Source organism: Scyliorhinus canicula, chromosome 25 (genome assembly GCF_902713615.1).
Source record: "Scyliorhinus canicula chromosome 25, sScyCan1.1, whole genome shotgun sequence".
Lineage (NCBI taxonomy): Eukaryota > Metazoa > Chordata > Chondrichthyes > Carcharhiniformes > Scyliorhinidae > Scyliorhinus > Scyliorhinus canicula.
The window spans coordinates 13,505,134-13,530,091 of record NC_052170.1 but is presented as its reverse complement, the minus strand read 5'-3'; the positions used below and the strand labels follow the sequence as shown (position 1 = coordinate 13,530,091).

The 24,958-nt window shown below is 44.2% G+C and overlaps 1 protein-coding gene across 12 annotated transcripts in view; it reads left to right on the top strand.

Moving 5' to 3' along the window:
• rfx1a (regulatory factor X, 1a (influences HLA class II expression)) overlaps positions 1 to 24,958 on the top strand; it is a 119,403-nt gene that overhangs the window by 20,913 nt on the left and 73,532 nt on the right. For 6 of the 12 annotated variants that reach the window (XM_038784648.1, XM_038784643.1, XM_038784647.1 and 3 more), the window contains exon 3: positions 3,404 to 3,427. The exons of 5 other annotated variants lie outside the window; for them this stretch is intronic. In XM_038784648.1, coding sequence (XP_038640576.1) covers positions 3,404 to 3,427 — 24 coding nt within the window. Of the gene's footprint in view, positions 1 to 3,403; positions 3,428 to 9,267; positions 9,349 to 24,958 lie in introns of those variants that run through there. One more of the 12 variants, XM_038784645.1, reaches the window with a different exon arrangement.

Below are 24,958 nucleotides of genomic sequence, written 5' to 3'. Positions count from 1 at the left end.
ATTGCATTGTTCAATATGCATCTACTGGTGTATGTCATTTATTTGAGTTGCAACTTGAACAAGCAAAGTACGGGTGTTTATATATTGTCTTGTTATTGACCCTGAAACAAGAATTTTTTGTGCACTTGTATGACAGCCAGTGCAAACTTAAAAAATGTTTTAAAAAAAATAAAGTGCACAATTCATTTTTTCTAATTAAAGGACAATTTAGCGTGGCCAATCCACCTACCCTGCACATCTTTGGGTTGTGGAGGTGAGACCTATGCAGACACGGGGAGAATGTGCAAACTGCACACTGACTCCGGGGCCGGGATCGAACCTGGGACCTCAGCGCAGTGAGGCAACAATGCAAACCACTGTGCCACCGGGCTGCCCCCAAACTTAAAGGGAAGAGGTTGTGATGTTAGTTTACCAACAGGACAGGAGTGACTAGCAATGGCATAGGAAGCTTTACTGCAGGTCGAGAAGGGCCTGGAATAAGTTCAACCGTATCATAGAACCAATGTTCTAGCACAGAAGGAAATTACTCTGCTTGTCATACCTATGCTGGCTCTTTGCAGGAGCTGTCCAACTAAGCACATTCCTCAGCTCTTTCCCCTTAGCCCGGGGGTTTTCTCACCTTTAAGTATTTATCCAATTCCCCATTGAAAGTTATTATTGAATCATCTTCTACCCTTTCAGGCAGTGCATTCCATATCACGGCATCTCTGACTGAATATATTTCTCCTCATTTCTTGTTGTTTTGCCACTTAGCTTAAATCTGTGTCCTCTACTTTCGTATTACTAGAAACTGCTGCTGGAGCCTATTAAGTGTTTATTAAGATTTAGTATAACCTCCTTACTTTTTGTCTTGGATATTGTCTCTAAAATATGCCACCAGCTATCATATAGCTGCTGGATTTATCCTTTTTTTGAATGGGGTGTAACATTTGTAATCTTCCTATATTCCAGTACACCCTTGTCAGAAAATTGTGCATCGCCCATCTCCACTCTTAGATCCCTCAACAAACTAAGATACATCCCGTCTGGACTGGATGACTTTACTACTTTGAGCACTGTTGACCTTCAAAATAATTATTTATCCATTCTTATCCTTTCCAGTTTATCCCCTACCTGCTCCTTTATATTGGCAGCAGCCTCTTCTGTGATGAGGACAGATTGAAGTATTCATTTAGAATCCCAGCCATGACGTCTGCCTTCCCAATGGTACTTAATTCATGCTGCGGATCATTTTAGATTGAAGAAGTATGTTGCTGATTCAAAAGCACCAATTAATTGGTGCCAAAGAAAATATAATTGAATTGGTGCACAAATATTATACTCCAGAAGTAATATATTTTAGGAAAGCGTGAGTTTTTTGACCGAGTTGAAAAAACTGAATCAGGTGCGGTTGCACCAGTTTACATCAGCTAGAAAAACCTTCAGAAAGACCAGTCTTTCACTCGGAGGTTTATTCATGCACTCTATCTGTATGTGAATTTTGGGGACTTCAATTAAAGTAGTAAGAAATGTGCAAAAAATAACTTTTGTGTTTCTGACTGTGACCTAGGAGCTTGTTTTGGATGTATGGGGAACATTTAAAATCCACTTAATCCACTTTGGTGTTTAGTTTCACATATCCCATTTAGATCAAAATCTTTTAGGTCGTATTGACCTGCGATTCATTTTAACTGATGAAAATTACTGCCAGCTTATTGTACGAATGGTAGTGGTTGGTGACTGCACCAGATGTTATAACTTCTAATGTGCTGCTCAGAGCTCTGGCAGTTTAAAATAAACAGACCTGTTATCTTCTCCTCTTCATACACTATGAATGTAATATTGTCATTAACTAACAGTAAAAAGCAAAGTAATTCAACATGGTAGAATGATGAAGAAATTCGTGGTTTGAGTGCATGTTACCTATTTGTCATTACTGGGGCCTGATAGATTCGCAAATTGAAGTAATTATAGAATACAACAATAAACGCTATTGACTGATGGCACATAATTCCTGATGGTTTTAGTCACTGGAATTTTAGGAACAGATAGGAATAGGACACTTCTTTATTTCGCCCAGAGAAAGTCTTGTTTTATTATTTAGAAATTAAATGAAAAGAGATAAAACAGGATGTGGCAACATGGTGATGTCGAACTGGATTGAAAAGGCAAGATTTATAGCCGGAAACTATGGAGTGCCACAGATTGGCGAATGTGGAAATGATTTAAATTTGAAGTGGGAGACTGATTTTGATTGTTGTAAAAATAAATTTAAAGTGCCCAATCATTTTTTTTGTTCAATTAAGGGGCAATTTAGCGTGGCCAATCCACCTACCCTGCACATCTTTTGGTTGTGGAGGTGAAACCCACGCAGACACAGTGAGAATGTGCAAACTCCACACGGACAGTGACCCGGAACTGGAATCTAACCCAGGTCCTCAGCACCGTAGACAGTAGTGCTAACCATGCTACCCCTGATTTTGATTGTTGACCTGCAATTTTCTTAATATTTCCCCATGTTCCAGACCGTTCAGTCACTATTTTTAGTGGAAAGTTGTGCACTTTTTAAAATAAATTTCGAGTACCCAATTCATTTTTTCCAATTAAGGGACAATTTAGCGTGGCCAATCCACCTAACTTGCACATAGTTTGGGTTGTGGGGGCAAAACCCACGCAAACAAGGAGAGAATGTTCAAACTCCACACGGACAGTGGCCCAGAGCCGGGATCAAACCTGGGACCACGGTGCCGTGAGGCAGCAGTGCTAACCACTGCGCCGCGTGCTGCCCTCGTTCGGTCACTTTTTAACTAATTCACAAAGATATCATTAGGGATTGTAATATCAAGACATTGTGTAACTTTTAACTCTGTCTCCGGGCAGCACAGGGGCGCAGTGGTTAGCACTGCTGCCTCATGGAGCCGAGGTCCCAGGTTCGATTCCGGCTCTGGGTCACTGTCCATGCGGAGTTTGCACATTCTCCCTGTGTTTGCATGTGTTTCGCCCCCACAACCTAGGGTAGGTGGATTGGCCACGCTAAATTGCCCCTTAATTGGAAAAAATGAATTGGGTACTCAAAATTTATAAAATAAAATAGAATGTATTCAGGATGGGGTTTATGATGTTCTCATATAATAGTTGCCAAGTGAGAAAGTGGTCAACTGTGTAAATGAAGAAATATCTCCAAACCAAGTAATTTCTCAGTGAAAGAAGTGCTGGAGTGTAAGATCTATTAATTTTTTAAAAAAATGTGTTTCTCTGGCGGTCATGAGCTCCCGCTTGGAGGCTCAGGATTTGATCCTTTTTACCCAATTACTGGATCGGTGCTTTGGTTAGTATATCTTATGTGTCACCGCACTTTATATACTACTCGACAGATTATGAAACTGAGCTACATGCGTGAAGTAAATTATCTTTATTCATTTAGTTTGCAGATGTCTTCTTACCAAAGGTCAGTTTTCTTGCCGATACAGAGTTTTTTAAAGTTCGTTTTGTCCAAGCAAGTTGAATTCAGGAGTTGAATTCAATATAAATTACAGTTCTTGATATTTCTTCTAATTGAATACAAGATACAGAAAAGATGAAGATGAAACAAATTGGCTGTTCAAAGCGATAGAGCTTCAGAAGTTAAGGCAGGTGATTCCGGATTGAATTGTTCAATCCGGCATGTACTTTTTAAAGATTATTGCTGTCACTAATGGTACTCTCCTTTCTGGCTGTGATTGGATTAAAGTTATTACACAGTTAATTCAATTTGATTAAAATATCTGTCCATCAAATTTTAATATGAGGTGATTGAAATGCGTATTTCTTAACCTTCTCCGTTGTCATGAAAACAGTTTCTGGGAATATTGCCCAAAAACTTTGACTTGGCCAAATGTGTCCTTGGTCTGTCTAGCTTCCTTATCTTGATGTTTCTCATGGGGAAACAGCATTTTTTACTGTCTTGTTTGGAATGTGGGTATTTTAACAAACCATTTCAAGAAGTAATTTTAAATCTTGGGATAATTTATTCCTTTAATTTGTTATATACTAAAAAGGTAGATTCTATACTAAAAAGGTAGATTATCTCACCAGTTAACAGGCGTTTGGGTGGGAAACCGAACAAAGCAATTGAATCTTATTGGTTTCTGTGGGATGCTCGCGGGTTATTTTTTATTTTTTTAATTTTTAAAAATAAATTTATGGTACCCAATTATTCTTTTCCAATTAAGGGGCAATTTAGCGTGGTCAATCCACCTACCCTGCACATCTTTGGGTTGTGGGGATAAGACCCACGCAGACACGGGGAGAATGTGCAAACTCCACACGGACAGTGACCCGGGGCCGGGATCGAACCCGGGTCCTCAGCGGCGAAAGGCAGCAGTGCTAACCACTGAGCCACCTTGTCGCGCAGTGAAGGAAATTATGGCGGAACTTTCCGTCGCTCTCTCCAATGCCTATTGGAGCAGTTAATCGAGTTAATTTCTGGGGGATTTAAGAAGCACCGGCAGGAGATGCGGGAGGAATTGTCCAAGGCAATTGAGGTAGCAGTAGCTCCTATTCGCAGAAAGGGTGGAGCAGCAAATGGAGTTGCAGGGTGCTACGATTCGGGAGGTGGAGAAGACGGTTTTGGTTCACAGCGGCCGAATTGTGTCTCTGGAGACAGAGGTAACAGTGCTGGTGGAGGCCCACAGAGTGTCGAAGGTCATAGTGGACGACCAGGAGAATCGATCCAAGCGTCATAATTTCAGAATCGTTGGACTACCGGAGGGGGTCGAAGGCATGAACGCCACGAATTACGTGGCAAGGATGTTTGTGAAGCTAGTCGGGGAGGGTTTTTTTGAGAAACTCACAGAGGTGCATCGTGCCCACCAGTCGCTGTGTCAGAGACCGAGAGCTGCAGAACTGCCGTGGACCATGATCGTCCAGTTGCGTAAGTACTAGGAGAAGGAGCAGATTTTAGGTTGGCAAAATCTACACAAAACTGTAGGGGAGGGTAATCTGATACGCATATATCAGGACATTGGGACCAACCTGACCAAACGTTGAGTGGACTTCAACAAGGCCAAGCACTCTTTAGGAGCATGGTTTGATTCAGGATGCTGTACCCAGGCAAACTGTGGTCACATTCAAGAATAAAGAACATTAATGCGCTGGAGGAGCTGAATGACTTTGTTAGGAAGAATGGTTTGAGGGAGGACTAATGTTGAGAATGTACAGTTTTGATGATTTTGTAATTTAAATGTTTGGAGGTGTTATAATTGCGTGTGTTCTTTTTTTTACTATGGTCGATGTTGAGATTGTTCTGAGTCTTGCTGGGAGATTGGGAGATGGGGCTTCGGAAAGAGGGGTTTGTTCTTTGCGGATTGTGTTAGTTTGGGTGGGTGTGTGTGGTGGGGAAGGGTAGTTTGGGTAGCTGTCAGGCTAACTGGGTAGGCTAGTTAATGGGAGCGCAGTTGGGGGTGATCAGGTGGTTAGTGTAGCAGAGTGTTTTTGCTGTGGCGTAGCATGGGAGGGAGTGGTGATGGTGGACATCTAAGGGTGGGCCTGAAGGGTCACGTGGCATGGGCTGGGGGCTGGCCTAAGAAGGGGTATGGTTGACTGGCAAGGGAGAGGGGTGGAGTGCCCTCTGACCAGGTTGGCCACATGGAATGTGAGGGGGCTGAATGTGCCAGTTAAACAGTTACATGTTTTTGCGCACCTGAGGAACTTGAAGGTGGATGTGGCCTTTTTACAAGAAACACACTTGAAGATCGGGGATCAGTAAGGAAAGGGCAGGTAGGACTAGTCTTCCATTCGAGATTAGACATGAAGACGCGATGGGTGGCGGTGCTGGTAAATAAGCGGATGGCGTTTGAGCTGGGGAATATAATAGAAGTTTGCGATCTAACCAGCCCCTTCCCGTTCGCGAGATCCAGATCCCATTTAGACGAGGCGTGAAGCTAATTTAGGCCAGTTAACGGCAATCTCCATCTCATTAGCGAGATGGAAGCCTGACCTAATGGCCTTCCGTGATCTAACTGGCTCCACAGTGAGAGGTCACACGGGCGACGATTAGTACTGGATCAGCTGTCACAGCACCTGGGGTCTCCTAGGCCTTGGAGACCCCTTGGCGGGCAGGAACAGGACAGGGTAGAACTCAGGGACTCCCTCTGGTACCCGGGCACAATGGCATTGCCAGGCTGGTACCATGGCACTACCCCCCGGCACTGCCAAGATACCCAGGTGGCACAGCCAGCCTGGTAGCACTGCCAGGGTGGCACTGCCAAGATTCAGGGCCTGAGTGGGGCCATGCCCATGAAAGGAGGGTTGAAGGGGATCTGAAAAGTCAGGGGGGATGAAGGTTAGGTATAGAATCATAGAATTTACAGTGTAGAAGAGAGCCAATCTAGTCTGCACCACATTCCTTGGAAAGAGCACCCTAGTTAGCCCATGCCTCCCCCCTAGCCCTGTAACCCAGTAACCCCACCTAACCTATTGGACACTAAGGGGCAATTTAGTATGGCCAATCCACCCAGAGGAAACCCACACAGAGACGGGGAAATCGTGCAAACTCCGCACTGACAGTCACCCAAAGCCGGATTGAACTCGGGTCACTGGAACTGTGAGGCAACAGTGCTAACCACTGCCCCAAAGTGAAAGTGGACAACGTGGGGATTGATTTCACTACCTCTCACATGCGAAGCCAGCACTCTATGATTTGAGCTAATCCCTCAATCTACTTTGTTTGTAAGAATAAAAAAAATAGTGTTTTTTAAAAGGTTGATGTTCAAAGAGACTTGGATATACCTGTACAAGGAACTCAGAAAGTTAGCATGCAGGTGTAGCAAGCAATTAGGAAGGCAAATGGCCTTGATTAAAAGGGGATTGGAGAACAAATAGTAAGAAACTTTGCTACAGTTGTACAGGAATTTGGTGAGACTGCATCTGGAGTAGTCTGTGCAATTTTGGTCTCCACACTTAACAAAGTATATATTTGCATTGGAGGCAGTACATAAAACGTTCACCAAATTGGTTCCTGGGATGATAGGCTGAGTAAATTGGGCAAATTTCTCTGGAGTTTAGAAGAACGAGAGTGGATCTCATTGAAACCTACAAAATTCTAAAGGGGCTTGATAGAGTGGACCGTGCTGGTCTAAGCACGGGGCACAATCTCAGGATAGGGGACTGAGATGAAGAGAAATTACTTCATTGAAATGGTTGTGAGTCTTTGTAATTCTCTGCCCCAGAGAGGTTGTGGATGCTACATTGTCGAATACTTTGGGATAGACATTTTTTGGTCTCTCAGGAATCAAGGGTTATGAGGAGTAGGTGGTAAAATGGAGTTGAAGCCCAAGATTAGCCACGATTGTATTGGATGGCCTACTGCTGTTCTTGTGTTGTTGTATTGCTGGCAGCCGGAAGAAAAATCATGGAATCGTACAGTGCAGAAGACAGCCACTCAGCCTATTATGCCTGTGCCATCCATTTAGTCTGTTACAATCCCAGTTGATGTTAGAACTGGACCGGAAGACCCAGAATGGAATCCCGGCTCAAAAGACTGTAACTTTTACTTTTCTTCTTGTATCGAATGGAGGAACAGAGTCATAGGACCGCTAATTTGTTTTAACAAGGAAAAACCTTTATTAAAAACGAAAAATTGGATTATTATACAATACCCCCCTTATCTTAATTACACACAGATTTTAAGATTAATACGGTTTAGAAAGTATATCTTAAACTACAATGGTCTTGTTAACACACAAAGTCCCTTTTAAGCAAACAAGATGACTGGTAAGACACATTCAACTCTGAACCCAAGTGAATATCTGTGGATTTCTAATAATAATAATTTTCATTAGTGTTACAAGTAGGCTTACATTAACACTGCAATGAAGGTACTGTGAAAATCCCCTAGTCGTCACACTACGGCGCCTGTTCGGGTACACAGAGGAAAATTCAGAATGTCCAATTCACGTAACAAGCAAGTCTTTCAGGACTTGTGGGGGGAAACTGGAGCACCTGGAGGAAACCCACGCAGACACGGGGGAGAACGTGCAGACTCTGCACAGACAGTGACCCAAGCCGAGGATTGAACCCAGGTCCCTGGTGCTGTGAAGCAACAGTGCTAACCACTGTGCCGCCCTGCCGCCCAGAAAGTGGATTTTTCAGAAGTGGGATATCTCCTCAAAATCCCCCCAGATGATTGTTATACTGTGATTGTCTCACTGAATTCCGGCTTCCACGTTAGTGATTTCATATTCTGATTTCAAAAGTCACACTTCCAAATCTTCTTTTAAATTATGCTTTCCCTCCAATGCTTCCATAAAGCTTTCACTTTCAGGTTTTACACCTCTCCCTTCAGGTTTTTTTGCTTAAAGCCTTTTATACAAACTCTGAGGTCCGTTGACCAGCATGAATCGAACTATAGGTTTTACCCTTCTAAGCACAGAAACATTAAATTAAACTCACTTAAAGCTGTACTTTATTTCTAATGTTAACTTATACAAATATAAATCCCGTAAAACTGTCATTGATTTTCCTAACAAGTCTCACTTTCCTGTTCTTTTCAGGTGGCCTGAGAATTTATTTTTCATTTCAAGCGGATGTCCAATTCCCTATTGACAAACAGCAAATGTAGGGGCTGGTTTAGCTCACTGAGCTAAATCGCTGGCTTTTAAAGCAGACCAAGCAGGCCAGCAGCACGGTTCGATTCCCGTACCAGCCTCCCCGGACAGGCGCCGGAATGTGGCGACTAGGGGCTTTACTTCATTGAAGCCTACTCGTGACAATAAGCGATTTTCATTTTTCATTTCATTTTCAAATGAATCTGCTTCTACCATATTTTCAATCAATGCACTGCAGTGCATAATAACCTGTTCGGTTTATTAAAATTATTCTCATCCAGCCTGATTCTTTTGCCAATTATTTTAAACCTCTGGGTACTGACCCTCTTACCAGTAGAAATGGTTTCTCCCCAAATTTTCAGCAACAATTCTGGCTTCTTGGGTATCATTGATTTTAAACACTGCACTGTTGACGGCTGTGCTTTCAGCTGCCAAGTCCATAGCCTCTGGAATTCCCTCTCTAAACCCTTCTGTCTCTCTCTCTCTCTCCCTCTCTCTCTCCCCCTTTAAAACCTGCCTCTTTGACCTGGTTTTTGTACACATTTCTAACTAAAAAAAATGATTATTCCGTAGAATTTGAAAATGTGATGTTTGTGATAAGACACAAAACAGCTTTCTGAGTCATACTGTGAGATTGGGTTTCCAAGGTCTGTCTTGGATACATAAGGTGCTTTGTGAACAGTTGGGTGAAGCACAGCAATAACCTGTGAAGTAATGGAGTTCTTGTCAATGAAGAAATCAGTGTCCAATCGTGATAATTTGTGTATCATGGCCATGTCTCCCAGTAAGTAAAGCCTTTATATTTATAACTCTTGTCTTTCTGGAGTATAGCTGGAATATTTAGGAGTACATCAAGTAATCAATATATCTGTCAGTGCGTTTATAGTTCTTTTTAAGGTAATGCATTATTTTGAAGCACTGATATATAGAGAACATGATCTGAATGGTGAGATTAAATAACTGTCCAGTACAAAGCAATACCAGACACACTTAGTCTCAAGTAAAAGACAAATAGTGGTTGTTTGATTTCTGCTGTTGAAAGTTGTTCATCAGTTCTGTCAGTAGGCATCTTACTTTCATTAATGTGATAGATGTCTTCTACACTACATGTGCTTAATCTAAATCAGTATAAAAGGAAGCTAGATTTAGTAAAATAACAATGGTCCAAATTTTCCTTTCTCGATAGTGACGAGCACTAGTTTGAGAGTTTTGCCAATTTGCCGATAGAAACATGGCAAATGGGAGCAGGAAGAGGCCATTTGACCCTTCGAGCCTGCTCCGCCATTCACTATGATCATGGCTGATTATCCAACTCGAAAGCCTAATCCTGCCTTCTCCCCCCCTCTATTCTTTGATTCTCTTTGCCCAAAATGCAAATCTGCTTCTTGAAAGCACGATTTTCTCACCACGTCGAACCGGCCCGATCTGGGTATGTGAGGAGCATTGCGGGAGAAGCACAAATCGGGCTTCACACAGGGTGCAAACCCACACCCAACTCGTGTCACATGCCGCAATCTGACCTGATAATTATATTTGAATTAGCCTAGGCCCATTTGAGACTGCATTCTCCTGGTGCCCTGGAGTCACCAGACCCACTGGTGAGGCCTTAACTGGGTGCCACAAGCGGAGACCAGTCATGATAGCCACTTTGGGGATCTCAGAGGTTATTTGAGCTCCCAGCTGATCGGGAACAGGGCAAAACAGTTCCCTGGCACCCCCTGGCAACTAGGCACACTCACAGTGCCAACCTGGTGCTGCCAGGGGCACTACCTGGGTGCCAGGCTGGCTGTGCCAGGTTGGGTGGGTGGAGGGGGGTCCTGATAGGAGGAATGGGGGCTGAAAGAGGGGGGATCCCTCAGCAACCCCATAGCAGGGTGTGCTCACTTGGGGGTGGAGGGGACGTGTTAATACCCATGCCTGCAGACCCATGTCTGCGGGGGGGGGGGGGGCATTGGTCATGGGTGTGGGGACCCTCAAGCTCACTTAGAGATCGGGGCAAAATTTCGAAGTGGCACCCAGATCTCTGAGGAGCCGATCTGGCTGGCAGGTTCAGCTCCCCACTGATGAAAACATTTCCAAGTGTGGGCTAAATCAGGGAGAAACTCCCCAAGGCCCAAAAAAACGACTAGCTTAGTTTCCTTTATTAAGATTCAGGACCCTAGTCTCAGAATCAACTACGTCCATCTTGATGAGAAATTCTATCATGTTATAGTCGCTAATCCCCAGGAGATCTCGCACAACGAGGTTGCCAATGATTCCTTTCTGATTATACAGTACCCACCCTAGGATGGTCTGTTCTCTAGTTGGTTCTTCAATGTATTGATCCAGAAAACCATCCAGGAACACAGTGGTTAGCACTGTTGCTTCACAGCTCGAGGGCCCCAGGTTCGTTTTCTGCTGGATCACTGACTGTGTGGAGTCTGCATGTTCTCTCCGTGTCTGCGTGGATTTCCCCCGGGTGCTCCGGTTTCCTCCCCAAGTTCCTGAAAGACATACTTGTTAGGTGAATTGGAAATTCTGAATTCTCCCTCCATAGAACATAGAACATAGAACAGTACAGCACAGAACAGGCCCTTCGGCCCTCGATGTTGTGCCGAGCAATGATCACCCCACTCAAACCCATGTATCCACCCTATACCCGTAACCCAACAACTCCTCCCCCCCCTAAACCTTACTATTAGGACACTACGGGCAATTTAGCATGGCCAATCCACCTAACCCGCACATCTTTGGACTGTGGGAGGAAACCGGAGCACCCGGAGGAAACCCACGCACACACGGGGAGGACGTGCAGACTCCACACAGTGTACCCGAACAGGCGCCAGAGTGGCGAATAGGGGATTTTCACAGTAAATTTCAGTGTTAATGTAAACCTACTTGTGACAGCAATAATGATTATTATTAAACACTCCAGGAATTCCTCCTCTAATTATGACAAATGTGATTTAATCTTGCCCAATCTGTATGCAGATTAAAATCACACTTAATAATGGATGTTCCTTTATTGCATGCTTCTCTAGTTTCCTGTTTTTTTTCTAAATTTAGAGTACCCAATTCATTTTTTCCAATTAATGGGCAATTTAGCTTGGCCAATCCACCTAGCCTGCACATCTTTGAGTTGTGGGGGTGAAACCCACGCACACACAGGGAGAATGTGCAAACTCCACACGGACAGTGACCCAGGGCCAGGATCGAACCTGGGACCTTGGTGCCGTGAGGCCACAGTGCTAACCCATTGCGCCACCGTGCTGCCCTAGTTTCCTGTTTAATGTCATTCCCAACATCACCACTACAGTGTGGGGCCTATATACTGTAGTAATCCACGGGAGGCAGGAGTTCTGTCACCACACCAATATTTCTTTACAAGAGCAGCTACAAACAGTGCTGCTAGCAGTCCAGTCAACTTAAGACTGCTCACAAAGCCGACACAGGTGATTGTATGGGCCCCCTCAATGAGCTATCATTGAGGGAGCTCATACTCCAATTGGCCAACCAATAAAGCCAATTGGAGTTCATTACATATACAATCTCTACTAACACTTTTTGCCCCTTTGTTTATTCTCAGCTCTACTGATATGGACTTCACATTGTGGGAGTTAATATCCTTCCTCACTACTGAGTTAATTTCCTCTTTAGCCAGCAATATAACCCCACAGCCTTTTCCTTCCTAAATGCTGAATGCCCCTGGATGTTCAGTTCCCATCCCTGGTCACGTTGCAGCCATGTCTCAATATCCTGACTATATCATATGAGCAAAGAGTTGGGGCTCATAATTACAGATTATGATGAATGTAGAAATTGTTCTGTATCATCTTTGTGGCGGTAATATTATTAAACACCCGGTTTTAAAATACATGTGGCAGTGTGTTCACTAAAGCTTTAATTAAGGTATCATAAAAGGTGAGATAATTATTGATTTTAACCATTAATTTGTTTACAGAGAGATGGCTAATGGATCATTGTTTTAGTTGCAGGAGATTCCTTGGGGTTTGGATAATTTGAGGGGTTGTATTTAGTCCTAGCTAAGCAGGTGATGGAACATCTTAGTTGTATCCACATGATTTAATTATTGGGAGGAGCCGGTCTGTCTGAAGCTTGCAGTTTTGCTAAATATTGTTAGGTTGAGCAGAAGAGACTGACAAGAGAGAAGGATTTTCAGCTTGTTTTGAAAAGGGTCTCTCTCTGCAAAGGTCTGCACATGTATGCAAGTAACCTGTTTTGTTAACTTTAATTTTTTCCAATTAAGGGACAAGTTAACATGACCAATTCACCTATGCTGCACATCTTTTTGGGTTATGGAAGTGCAACACACGCAGACACGGGGAGAATGTGGAAACCCCACAGTGACCCGGGGCCGGGATTGAACCCAGGTCCTCGGTGCCGTGAGGCAGCAGTGTTAACCACTGCCCCACCATGCTGCCCTTTGTTAACTTTATTTCTAAGTGGCATTTGAACTGTATTGGATTGCTTAATTGGAATTAGTGGCAGGTGTAGTTAGTGATTTAAAGCCTTTCCTAAAGCCATTTATTTGATGTTAATGTGGTTAATTCTATGTTTAAGTTAAAGTTTGTTTTAACATAAAATATACCTATTGGTCAGAGTCATCGCTCCTGGGGTCAGCTGTCCTTTTCTAACAGTCTTACAAAATAAAAATAAAATATTGAGTTTTCTGTCCAGTATCCTAACCGCCATTGGGACCTGGTCTGGGATGATAATAAGACCTCAAATGACTTTTAACAATTGTTAAAGAAGTGTTAAAGGTCTTTAAGAGTTTAAACCACTTTTGAAAAGTGTCATAACTTTTAAAACACTTAAAAACATAATTAGAATCTCACCTCTCATTAAGCTGAAGACTGACATCAAGGGGCATATTTTCAGCTCTTGATATCACATTGAAAGGACTCCTTGTTTCCCCCAACACTCTGCCCTGCTCCTGCAAGAAGAGGAAGTTTTCACTGTAGCCTATGTGCCAGGAATTCTTTGTGCATTTGGTGGCACATGTTTAACCAATGACAGAAAAGCAAACTCTCTGGACCTGCAAAACAAGTATGAAATTGCATTAACTCAGAAGATTGTTAAACATTGTAGAATTTAAAAATAAAATTATTTTTAAAAATTGTTTTAAGGGCAGCATGGTGGCGCCGTGGTTAGCACTGCTGCCTCACGGGGCCGGGGACCCGGATTCGATCACGGCCCTGGGTCACTGTCTGTGTAGGGCTGGCACATTCTCCCCGTGTCTGCATGGTTCTCACATCCACAACCCAATGATGTGCAGGGTAGGCAGATTGGCCACGCTGAATTGCCCCTTAATTGGAAAAATAAAAAAATTGTTTTAAGACAGTTAAGTTTTTCCCTTAATCTCATGTCCAATATTTATTTCACTTTCTTCACATGATTTAATTGTAATTTTTCCCCCCCTGCTTTTTACTCCGTTTTGTCATCTGAGAATTCTTAACCGGATTGGCTAATCAGCCTGTCTGCCCTGTTGCTGAATGTAACAGATCCCCAAAAGATGGTTCCAGATTTAAAGTGGCATTAGAATAGTGGAATTCTATGTTATAATGCCTATGGACGCAATTTAACACACAAAAAACAGAATCCCATTTTGGGCAGGTGTAGCGGGATCTTTCTCGGCGCCTGCAGTGCTGAGAACGATCTCACTATCAAATGGGACTCTGTCATTTTTTTGGGCCTCAGTCAGGAGCGCCCTGCCGAGGCCGCACTTACCTCACTTCCTGCACAAAGAGATCGTGGCACCATTTTAAAATTCCAATCCGATCTCTCGACCCGCCCCAGACACCCCACCGTGGCTTGAGACACCTCCCTAATTTACATCTTGGGGGGTGGGGGGGTGGCCTCAGGCCCTCCCCTCACTCCACTTCTTAATGACAGGGCATCCCCAGGCCCGATCCCTGGCATGAGCAACCTGCTACCTTGGCACTGCCACCCTGGCACTGCCCCGATCAACACACTGGCATTGGGAGAGTCCGGGTACCACCCTGCCCAGAGCCAGACCACCTGGGGGCCCGGCGAGGGCGAGATCTAGATCATGACGTCTCACGAGTTCTCGCAAAGTGCTCCGAGTGTCGGAAATCACATGCAATTTAACAGCCTCATCGTGTCACCGAGTCAGGCACGATGAGGCCATTCGATCGCGCCTAAATCTTTATGGGTTGCTTTTTTTGCAGTCAGTAACACACACTGTCCTCTCCCTGCTAACCACAATGTATATGTGCTAGACAGCTAGAAGGTGTAACATTTTGAATAGATTTTTCCAATAAGGGGCAATTTGGTGTGGACAATCCACCTACCCTGCACATCTTTGGGTTGTGGGGGTGTGACCCACGCTGACAGTGGTAGAATGTGCAAACTCCACACGGACAGTGACCCCGGACTGGGATCGAACCCGGGTCCTCGACACAATGAGGCAGCAGTGCTAACCACTGCGCCACCGTGCCGCCCCAGAAGATGTAAATTTAGTGGAGTTCCATTTCATTAAACAAAATTGAATTTCAAGTCATCTTGCATTTCTTGTTTATTTCCAAACCCTATTTTAGCATTTTCCACCATTTTATTTGTTCTCTGCCACCAAATATGGGTAAGTGACTAATTTCCAGGTTCCTTTCAATGATCCTTGAAACTTGTTGGTGGAAAGTGAGAAAGACGATCAGCCAGGTTAATTTTATTAGTTTTGGATTCCTAACTTGGCAAAGTATGCCACCTGTTGTTATTGGCAGTATTTAACTGAGGCGGAAGTGTTTTCGCCTACCAGCTCTCTAGCTGGCAGAAGCTTTGCATTGTCTCTTTAGGGAAGGCCAACCAAATTAAGTGCTGAATAGGCACATGTGACAACTGCATTTCCCTTGGAAATCCCACCCTCGTCAATCAGTGGCAGACTGCAACCTGGCCAACCTCCTGCCTCCAACAGGATTACGTTCTGGGCAGGAAGAAGGCCTGATTCTAGGAGAAGGCCTGCTGGTGGCCTTGCCACTGCCGGATTGGTTTGTGGTTTGGTGGGCCTTCCTGAAAAGAAACAGTGCGGGTCTCTCACTTATCTCCACAGCCAGCGGACGAGTCCCCCAATACCTCAACAAGATTCTGATTGGTTATTCAAAACTAGTAACGGCAACTTTATCATCATGTTGGTATTGCACAGGTTGGTATAGATTTGCCATGAAAGGAGGTATTAAAGCTTAGAAAGAATGTGCATTTATATAGTGCCTTTCACAACCTCAGGACATCCTAAAGTGCTTTTGACTCCAATGAAGTACTTTTGAAATGTGGTCATAGTGACCAGTTTCCACAGGGCAATGTTCCTTGAACATCAATGAGATAATGACTGAATAATCTGTTCTTCATGATGTTGGTTGAGAAGTAGATTCTGGCCTGGACATCCAGGCGAACTCCCTGCCTCGAATAGTGCAATTAATCTTTTATGTCCACCTGAGAGGGCAAACTGAGCCTCAGTTTAACTTTTCAACTGAAAGACAGCATTTTGAATAGTGTATAACTCTCTCACTGAAGTATCAACCTGTGTTTTGTCTCTGGAGTCATTCTTGAGCCGACAACAAGTGAAAAGAGGTCACTGGCTCCAGGCAGAAATGTAACTGGAGGCCTTGAAAGAGAAGAGACCATTAGGAGGATAAAGACAGAAATCCTGACTGCCACGTGGGATGCATGACTTGTTGCATAAATCACCGAAAGACAAACACAGATGGAAAACAGACATCCGCGGAAAGGAAAAATCAAAAATGCACGCAAAATTAAGTATTAACTATCTGGATTATCTTGTGGCTACCATAACTTTAGGTTATTAACCCGAAAAATAAGTACTATACCCAGAATCCTGCCTTGACTGGGCGGCACTGTAGCACAGTGGTTAGCACTGTTGCTTCACAGCGCCAGGATTCTTGGTTCAATTCCCGCTTGGGTCACTGTGTGGAGTCTGTACGTTCTCCCTGTGTCCATTATCCATTACCATTATGTCTAGAATATTATGCTTATTAAATTCAGTTTATACTTATAAATTATTGGTATAACTGTGTGCGTCACACAGAGTACGATTAGTAGATGACTATTACTACTTCATTTTCCTGTGTATTTTGTGCCTTTGTTTTTGTATCATAAGGTACTGTCTGTAAACTGTCTTTTTTTTTTAAATGTTTTTATTGAGTTTTTGGTATACAAAACAAATGTAAATATGAACAAACAGTACATTACCTGTCCTTTCATACCTCACATAAGTAGTCATTAATAATAATAATCACGTATTGTCACAGCACTAGAGTCCCGGGTTCGATTCCCGGCTTGGGTCACTTTTCATAATACACTGACCTCTCTCAAATACTGATTGCTCCAAGAATTATTGTCCCCTCTGTTTTAAACCATCCTGAATGTAGAAAGTGCTGCTATTCCCCATAGAAAAATTGTAAGGAGATGTTCGTCCTCTTTTAGGAGGGGTTACCCGCATTTAGGAAGGGTTATTTTGTTACAGGGACAGGGTGGAAGGGAGGGCTTAAGTTGGTCGGTGCAGACTCGATGGGCCGAATGGCCTCCTTCTGCACTGTATGTTCGGTGTTCTCTCTCTATGTTCTCTTTCTATGCGGAGTCTGCACTTTCTCTCCGTGTCTGCGTGGGTTTCCTCAGGGTGCTCCGGTTTCCTCCCACAAGTCCCAAAAGACGTGCTGTTAGGTGAATTGGACATTCTGAATTCTCCCTCAGTGTACCTGAACAGGTGCCGGAGTCTGACGACTAGGGGATTTTCACAGTAAGCATTGTTCATGTAAGGCTACTTGTGACACTAATAAAGACTAGTATTAGATACTCTGCATCATCAGCGATACATTTAACAAACCAGCCTTCCTGACCAGACACTGGAATGTGGCGACTAGGGACTTTTCGCAGTAACTTAATTGAAGCCTACTTGTGACAATAAATTGTGAGCTTCGTACATTATTCACAACTGAGGCCTATTCTTTTCTTGCCTGTTTGTCACACCTAAAGCTATTTTAGCGTTTGTCTCGTTGTTTTTTGTGGACCTTGCAAATTAGTTGTCACATTTCTTAAAGTTATAACAGTGACTACACTTCAAAACGTATCAATTGGCATGTAGCAAAGGTCTGCAAAAAAAGCTGTGCGACATACAATGAGACAATTGGGTGTGAATAGTTTAGATAAATAATCTACCAAAGCTTGCAAGTGAATAATGACTACTTGGGTGAAGTATGAAAGGACATGTGGCTTTAAGAACCCCAGTTAACAGATAGTACCTTCAAATGCAAAGAAATATTTGGAGACATTCTGACATTGTGAATTTCAATTATTCCTTCGAGCAATGGTTGCCGAATAGCAATCAAGACAAAGATTACTGGATAATTTTTTGCTACCCTAACCTAGGTTTGCTAACCAATTGAAATCCCTCTATGCCTGTCCTTAGTGAGTTAGGCTATGTCATCATGGATAGTGAATCAAACCTGGTCTTTGCTAATTTTGTCCAGCTTAGCTGTTTGCTGAACAATCTTGCTCAACAATCAGGAGAGCTCAAATATTGGCACTGCAGCAATCCCAGCATAAATTTAAATTAGTGACTGTAACAAGAGGATTTAAAAAATAAATCTGGCAATATCTTTTGGAATATTGTATAATAACCTAACTTGGAATTTTAGTTTTACCATTTACCATCTAGTCTAGTAATTGTAACTTCTGCATTTTAAAATGTTTATCTGCGTGCAAATCATAATGTTTAAAATTATACTTGCTGAATTATTCTGTGAATTCGGTATAATGAGTTGAAAGATTTATTAAGAGCACTCTCAGCTCTGAGTCGGAAGTAAATAATCCAGGGTGACTAACAAATTAGGAGCAGGAGCAGGCCACTTGGCCCCTCGAGCCTGTCCGCTATTCAATAAGATTATGGCTGATATGATTGTGACCTCAAACCCACATTCCTGCCGACCCCTGATAACTTTCACCCCCTCGTTAATCAAGAATCTAACCAGCTCTGCCTTAAAAATATTCGAACACTGCTTCCGCTGCGGTCTTTTGAGGAAGAGAGGTCCAGAGTCCCACGATTCTCAGAGAAAATAATTCTTCTCATCTCCGTCTTAAATTAGTGGCCCCCTTATTTTTAAACAGTGACCCTTAGTTCTAGATTCTCTGACAAGAGGAAACATCCTCTCCACATCAACCCTGTCAGTATCCCTCAGGATCTTAAAGGTTTCAATCAAGTCGCCTTCTAAACTTTAGTGGATGCAAACCTAATCTCTCCAACCTATCTGCATAAAATAACCCACCAATTCCTGGTTTTAGTTTAGTAAAAGCTCTCTGAATTGTTTCTGATGCATTTACATCTTTCCTTAAATAAGGAGATTTATACTACACAGTACTCCAGGTGTGGCCTCACCAATGCCCAGTACAACTGAAGCATAACCTTCCTACCTTGGTTATCAAAAGGCCAGTAAAGTACTAAGGGAGCCAGATGCCAAAATTAAATGCAAGTCATCCTTGTTTTATTGTATTAGAATCAATCAATTACATCCACAAATTTTAATTGAAAACGTGTTGTATGACTGTTCTAGTGGACATTGGGGGTTAGGATGTACGGTGCTGTAATTATTTTTCCATGTGGTGGTTTGAAGACATCAGTTATCTTGTCAGGTACATTTTCCCCGTATCTGTGTGGACATTCTCCCTGTGTCTGCGTGGGTCTCACCCCCACAACCCAACGATGTGTAGGTTAGGTGGATTGGCCACACTAAATTGCCTCTTAATTGGAAAAAAATAATTGGGTACTCTAAATTTATTTTTAGAAAAATCATCTTGTCAGGTGGCAATTAGATTTTTCCTTACAGGAAGGGAGTGAAAATTGTAGGATGATTTGCCGCAGGCTGTTCTTCTGCATGTCGTCCTAAGAGCTATGTCAAGAATAAATTGTTGAGAGCAAGTTGTCTTTTGTCGTTTCATTCTCTTCATCTTGGAATAGAGGTAGGACATTGGATGTAAATTAAAATTAAAGGTGAGGATTTAACAAACAAAAAGAGCTTTTATTCAAAATAACAAACGAATGACAATAGGATTTAGCTAATTGTAAGGTAGTTTGTTATTTAAGTGTTAGGGTATCTTTCATTGTGTTCCATCTGTTATCATCGTTGTGGGTCTTAACAGAGGTTGTCCTTGGCCAAGATTGATACAGATTGCTGGAGGCAGGGCAATTGGTAAGCTTTGCCTTTCATTGAACATTCTACTAACTATGTATGATAAATGTATCGCTGATGACGCAGACTATCGAATACTAATCGTTATTAATGCCACAAGTAGCCTTACATTAACAATGCAATTGAGTTACTGTGAAAATCCCCCAGCCGACAGACTCCGGCGCCTGTTCGGGTACACAGAGGGAGAATTCAGATGTCCAAATTACCTAACAGTGCATCTTTCTGGACTTGTGGGAGGATACCAGAGGACCCTGAGGAAAGCCATGCAGACACGGGAAGAATGTGCAGAATCCGCACAGTCAGTGACCAAGCTGGGAATCGATCCTGCGACCCTGGTGCTGTGAAGCAACAGTGCTAACCACTGGGCTACCCTGCTGCCCATAATTGGTGCCCATGATTGGTGTCTTCAAGTGCCTTTATCATGGTGCTGGAATCTGTAATGCTGCTGCTGTTATAAGTGCGTCAAGGAGGGCGGCATGGTGGCACAGTGGTTAGCACTGCTGTCTCATGGCGCCGAGGACCCCCCCCCCATAACCCAAAGATGTGCAGAGTAGGTGAACTGGCCACGCTAAATTGCCTCTTATTTAAAAAAATAAATAAGTGCATCAAGGTGGAACTCAGGATTGGGCAGCACAGTGGTGCAGTGGTTAGCATTGCTGCCTCATGGTGCCAAGGTTCCAGATTTGATCCCGGCTTTTGTCCACTGGCCGTTTGGAGTTTGCACATTCTCCCCGTGTTTGCGTGGGTTTTGCCCCACAACCCAAAGATGTGCAGGGTAGGAGGATTGGCCATGCTAAAATGCCCCTTAATTGGAAAATATTAATTGGAATGGGTTAACTTTGCCCTTTGGGACAGCATGGTAGCATAGTGGTTAGCACAATTGCTTCACAGCTCCAGGGTCCCAGGTTCGATTCCGGCTTGGGTCATTGTCTGTGCGGAGTCTGCACATCCTCCCCGTGTGTGCGTGGGTTTCCTCCGGGTGCTCCGGTTTCCTCCCACAGTCCAAAGATGTGCAGGTTAGGTGGATTGGCCATGCTAAATTGCCCTTAGTGTCCAAAATTGCCCTTAGTGTTGGGTGGGGTTACTGGGTTATGGGGATAGGGTGGGGGTGTGGTCTTGGGTAGGGTGCGCTTTCCAAGAGCCGGTGCAGACTGGATGGGCCAAATGGCCTCCTTCTACACTGTAAATTCTATGAAAAGTGTGTCTGTTTCAATGCAAGGAGTGTCAGGAATACGGGAGATGAACTGAAATCATGGATCAATACTTGGAACTATGATGTTGTGGTCATTACGGATTTCACGGGGGCAGGAATGGTTGTTAGATGCTCCAGGTTTTAGATGTTTTCAGAAGAATAGGGAGGGAGGGAAAAGAGGAGGGGGAGTTGCACTGTTATTTAGGGAGTGCAGGTTTCAACAAGACATTGACAGGATGCAGAGCTGGGCTGAGAAGTGGCAGATGAAATTCAACCTTGATGAATGTGAAGTGATTCATTTTGGAAGGTCGAAATTGAATGCTGAATACAGGGTTAAAGGCAGGATTCTTGGAAGTATGGAGGAACAGAGGGATCTTGGGGTCCACATACATAGATCCCTCAAAGTTGCCACTCAGGTTGATAGGGTTGTTAAGAAAGCGTATGGTGTGTTGGCTTTCATTAACAGGGGGATTGAGTTTAAGAGCTGTGAGGTTTTGCTGCAGCTTTATAAAACCCTGGTTAGATTACACTTGGAATATTGTGTTCAGTTCTGGTCGCCTCATTATAGGAAGGATGTGGATGTTTTGGAGAGGCTACGGAGATTTACCAGGATGCTGCCTGGACTGGAGGGAATGTCTTATGAAGAAAGGTTGAGGGAGCTAGGGCTTTTCTCACTGGAGCGAAGAAGGCAGAGAGGTGACTTGATAGAGGTGTACAAGGTGATGAGAGGCATGGATAGAGTGGATAGCCAGAGACTTTTCCCCAGGGCGGAAATGGCTGTCACGAGAGGACATAATTTTAAGGTGATTGGAGAAAGGTATAGGGGAAATGTCGGAGGTCGGTTCTTTACACAGAGATTAGTGGGTATGTGGAATGGGCTGCCAGCAGAGGTGGTGGAGTCAGAGTCATTAGGGACATTTAAGTGACTCTTAGACAGGCACATGGACAGCAGTAAATTGAAGGGGTGTAGATTAGGTTTATTTTAGAATAGGATAAATGGTCGGCACAACATCGTGGGCTGAAGGGCCTGTGCTGTACCCTAAAAAATTTTTAAAAACATTTTTTAATAAACAATTTTATTGAGGTAGTTTTTGGCTTTGTAAACAGTTACAAACATCAACAGAAAGAAAGCAAAAATGTGCAAACATCCATGTACTTTCAATACTTCAATCGTAACATACTGCACAAGCCCGCTCCTCTCCCACCGGTACTACCCGCCATTTTTCCCCTCCTACTCTATTCTACTCTACTCCCCCCCCCCCCCCCCCCCCCCCCCCCCACCCCCTGCTGATGCTCACTCTCCTGCAAAGAAGTCAATAAATGGTTGCCACCTCTGGGCGAACACCTGTACAGATCCCCTCAAGGCGAACTTAATTTTTTCCATACCCAGGAAACTCGACATGTCCGCAAGCCACAACTCAGTCTTCGGGGGCTTTGAGTCCCTCCACGCCAATAGTATTCGTCGCCGGGCTATCAGGGAAGCAAAGGCCAAAACATCGGCCTCTTTCTCCCCCTGGACTCCTGGGTCCTCCGAAACCCCAAAAATTGCCACCCCTGGACTCATCACCACCCTTGTTTTTTAGCACCCGGGACATGATCCCCGCAAATCCCTCCCAGTACCCCCTCAGCTTAGGGCATGCCCAAAACATGTGAACGTGGTTCGCTGGTCCTCCCGCGCACCTAGCGTATTTGTCCTCTATCCCAAAGAACTTGCTAATCCGAGCCACCGTCATATGGGCCCGGTGAACGACCTTAAATTGAATCAGCCCAAGCCTAGCACATGTCGCGGTCGAATTTACCCTACTCGGGGCCTCTGCCCACAGCCCGTCCTCCATTTCCCCGCCTAGCTCCTCCTCCCATTTAAGTTTCAGTTCCTCTGTCTGGGACCCTTCCTCCCTCATGAGCACCTTATAAATACCCGAGACTGTACTCTCCCCTTCTTCCCCCCCCTAGAGACTATTCTGTCTAGGATCCCCATTGGCGGGAGGCGTGGGAAAGATGGGACCTGTCTACGAACAAAGTCCCACAACTGTAGGTACCTAAAATCATTTTCCCTTACCAACCCAAATTTCTCCTCCAAGCTCCTCAGACTCGCAAAGCTCCCTTCCAGGAACATATCACCCACCCTTCCCACCCCCGCCCGCCGCCATACTCGGAACCCCCCATCCATACTCCCGGGGGCAAACCGATGGTTGTCGCAGATTGGCGCCCAGACAGACGCCCCCATCTCCCCTCCATGCCTCCTCCACTGGCCCCATATCCGCAGGGTCGCCACCACTACCGGGCTGGTGGTGTACTTGGCCGGCGGCAGTGGTAGAGGAGCCCCTGCATGAAGCCGCCTCCACCCGCTGTACTCTAAATTTATTTTTTAAAATGGTGGAACTGAGGTAGAAAATCAGCCATGATCATATTGAATGGCGGAGCAGGCACAAAGGGCCAAACTCTCTACTCCTGCTTCTATTTCTTATATCTATAATCTGAAACTTCATAAATCCTTATTTCCCCCAGTAAATCTGTACAACTGTTTTGTTTAACACAAAGAACTAAGTAAATGAAACCAAATGAACTGAAGGGCAAATTAAAGGGACAGCCCCTTAAGGGAAACTGCCATGAACAAAAAGCGAATCATAAATGAAACTTAAAACATTAAACCAAAATGTGATTAACAGGGTCAGTGAGGTACCCCAGCCCCTGTGGTTCCCAATGGGAATGGAAGGTCTTAAGGGCACCCGTCGAGACCGCATACTCCCTTTCCAGGGACACTCGACCCTGAAAGTAGCCGCAGAAGAGGAGCAGACCGTCGGGGCGGACAACCTCCTCAATGGCCTGCTGCCTGGACCTGTTGATGGGAAGCTTTGCTAGATTGTGGTCCAGAGCCCAGTCAATGAAACATTAAATAATCAGGTTGATCGTGTACTTAATAGCAGCAACTGAGATGGTTTGAAAGTGTCACGAATAGCATTGTGGGATGATTTCGGCTGATGTGATTGATGACTCTTTTTACATAATATATTGACTTCATGATTTCAGTTATGTAATATCCTTGACATTTAATGACATCATGGTAGTAGCCAACTTTCTTAAATTGATGCCATGTCGCTTGGTTTTAAAAAGTTAGACCGCACTGGATAAAACTTGTGGATCTTGTTATGGCCACATGGGGAGTAAACCCCCCCACTCCCCCCCCCCCCCCCCCCCCGTATCATACAACTCCAAGTCTGACCCTAACAGTCTGTAAATTCATAAGGATGAAGGTATTTGCTCAATGTCTGTGCTTGGCCATTTACTTGCCGGTTGTAAAGAAACTTGCTTGGCAGGCTTTCTTGAGTTTAAAATAAAAAAAGGGGTTAGTTTTCATTCAGCCAAAATTCCACCTCGACAAAGATATCAAAATATTTCGAAACGTAAGCCCACATCTAACCGACACAATTACAATCCTCTCTCTCTTTCACTCTCTCACACAAACATACACACGTGCATAATTGCAAGAAATACTGTAGAAAGTCTCTTTTTTAGCCAAATTTTTTTAAAAAGGAAAAAATAATACAGTTCCCCGTTTGAGTCCTTTGCTGGTATCCCTGGCTGAAACAAAACACTTCTCTTGATCTTGAAAATTCAATGGAGTAAAGAGCGAGCTATTTGTGGTACACCCGGGGGACCAGGAGGGGGGGATTGGTAGGCTCCCACTGAAAAGGGTGGAGAGGAGCTTCAGGTACTTGGGGGTTCAGGTGGCCAGGAGCTGGGGGGCCTTGCATAAGCTTAACCTCACAAGGCTGGTGGAGCAAATGGAGGAGGGGTTTAAGAGATGGGACATGCTGCCGCTGTCTCTGGCGGGTAGGGTGCAGTCAGTCAAGGTGACGGTGCTCCCGAGATTTTGTTTCCTGTTCCAGTGCCTCCACATCCTTATCCCGAAGGCCTTTTTCAGGCGGGTTAACAGGAGCATTACGGGGTTTGTGTGGGCACGCGGGACCCCGAGGGTGAGAAGGGTG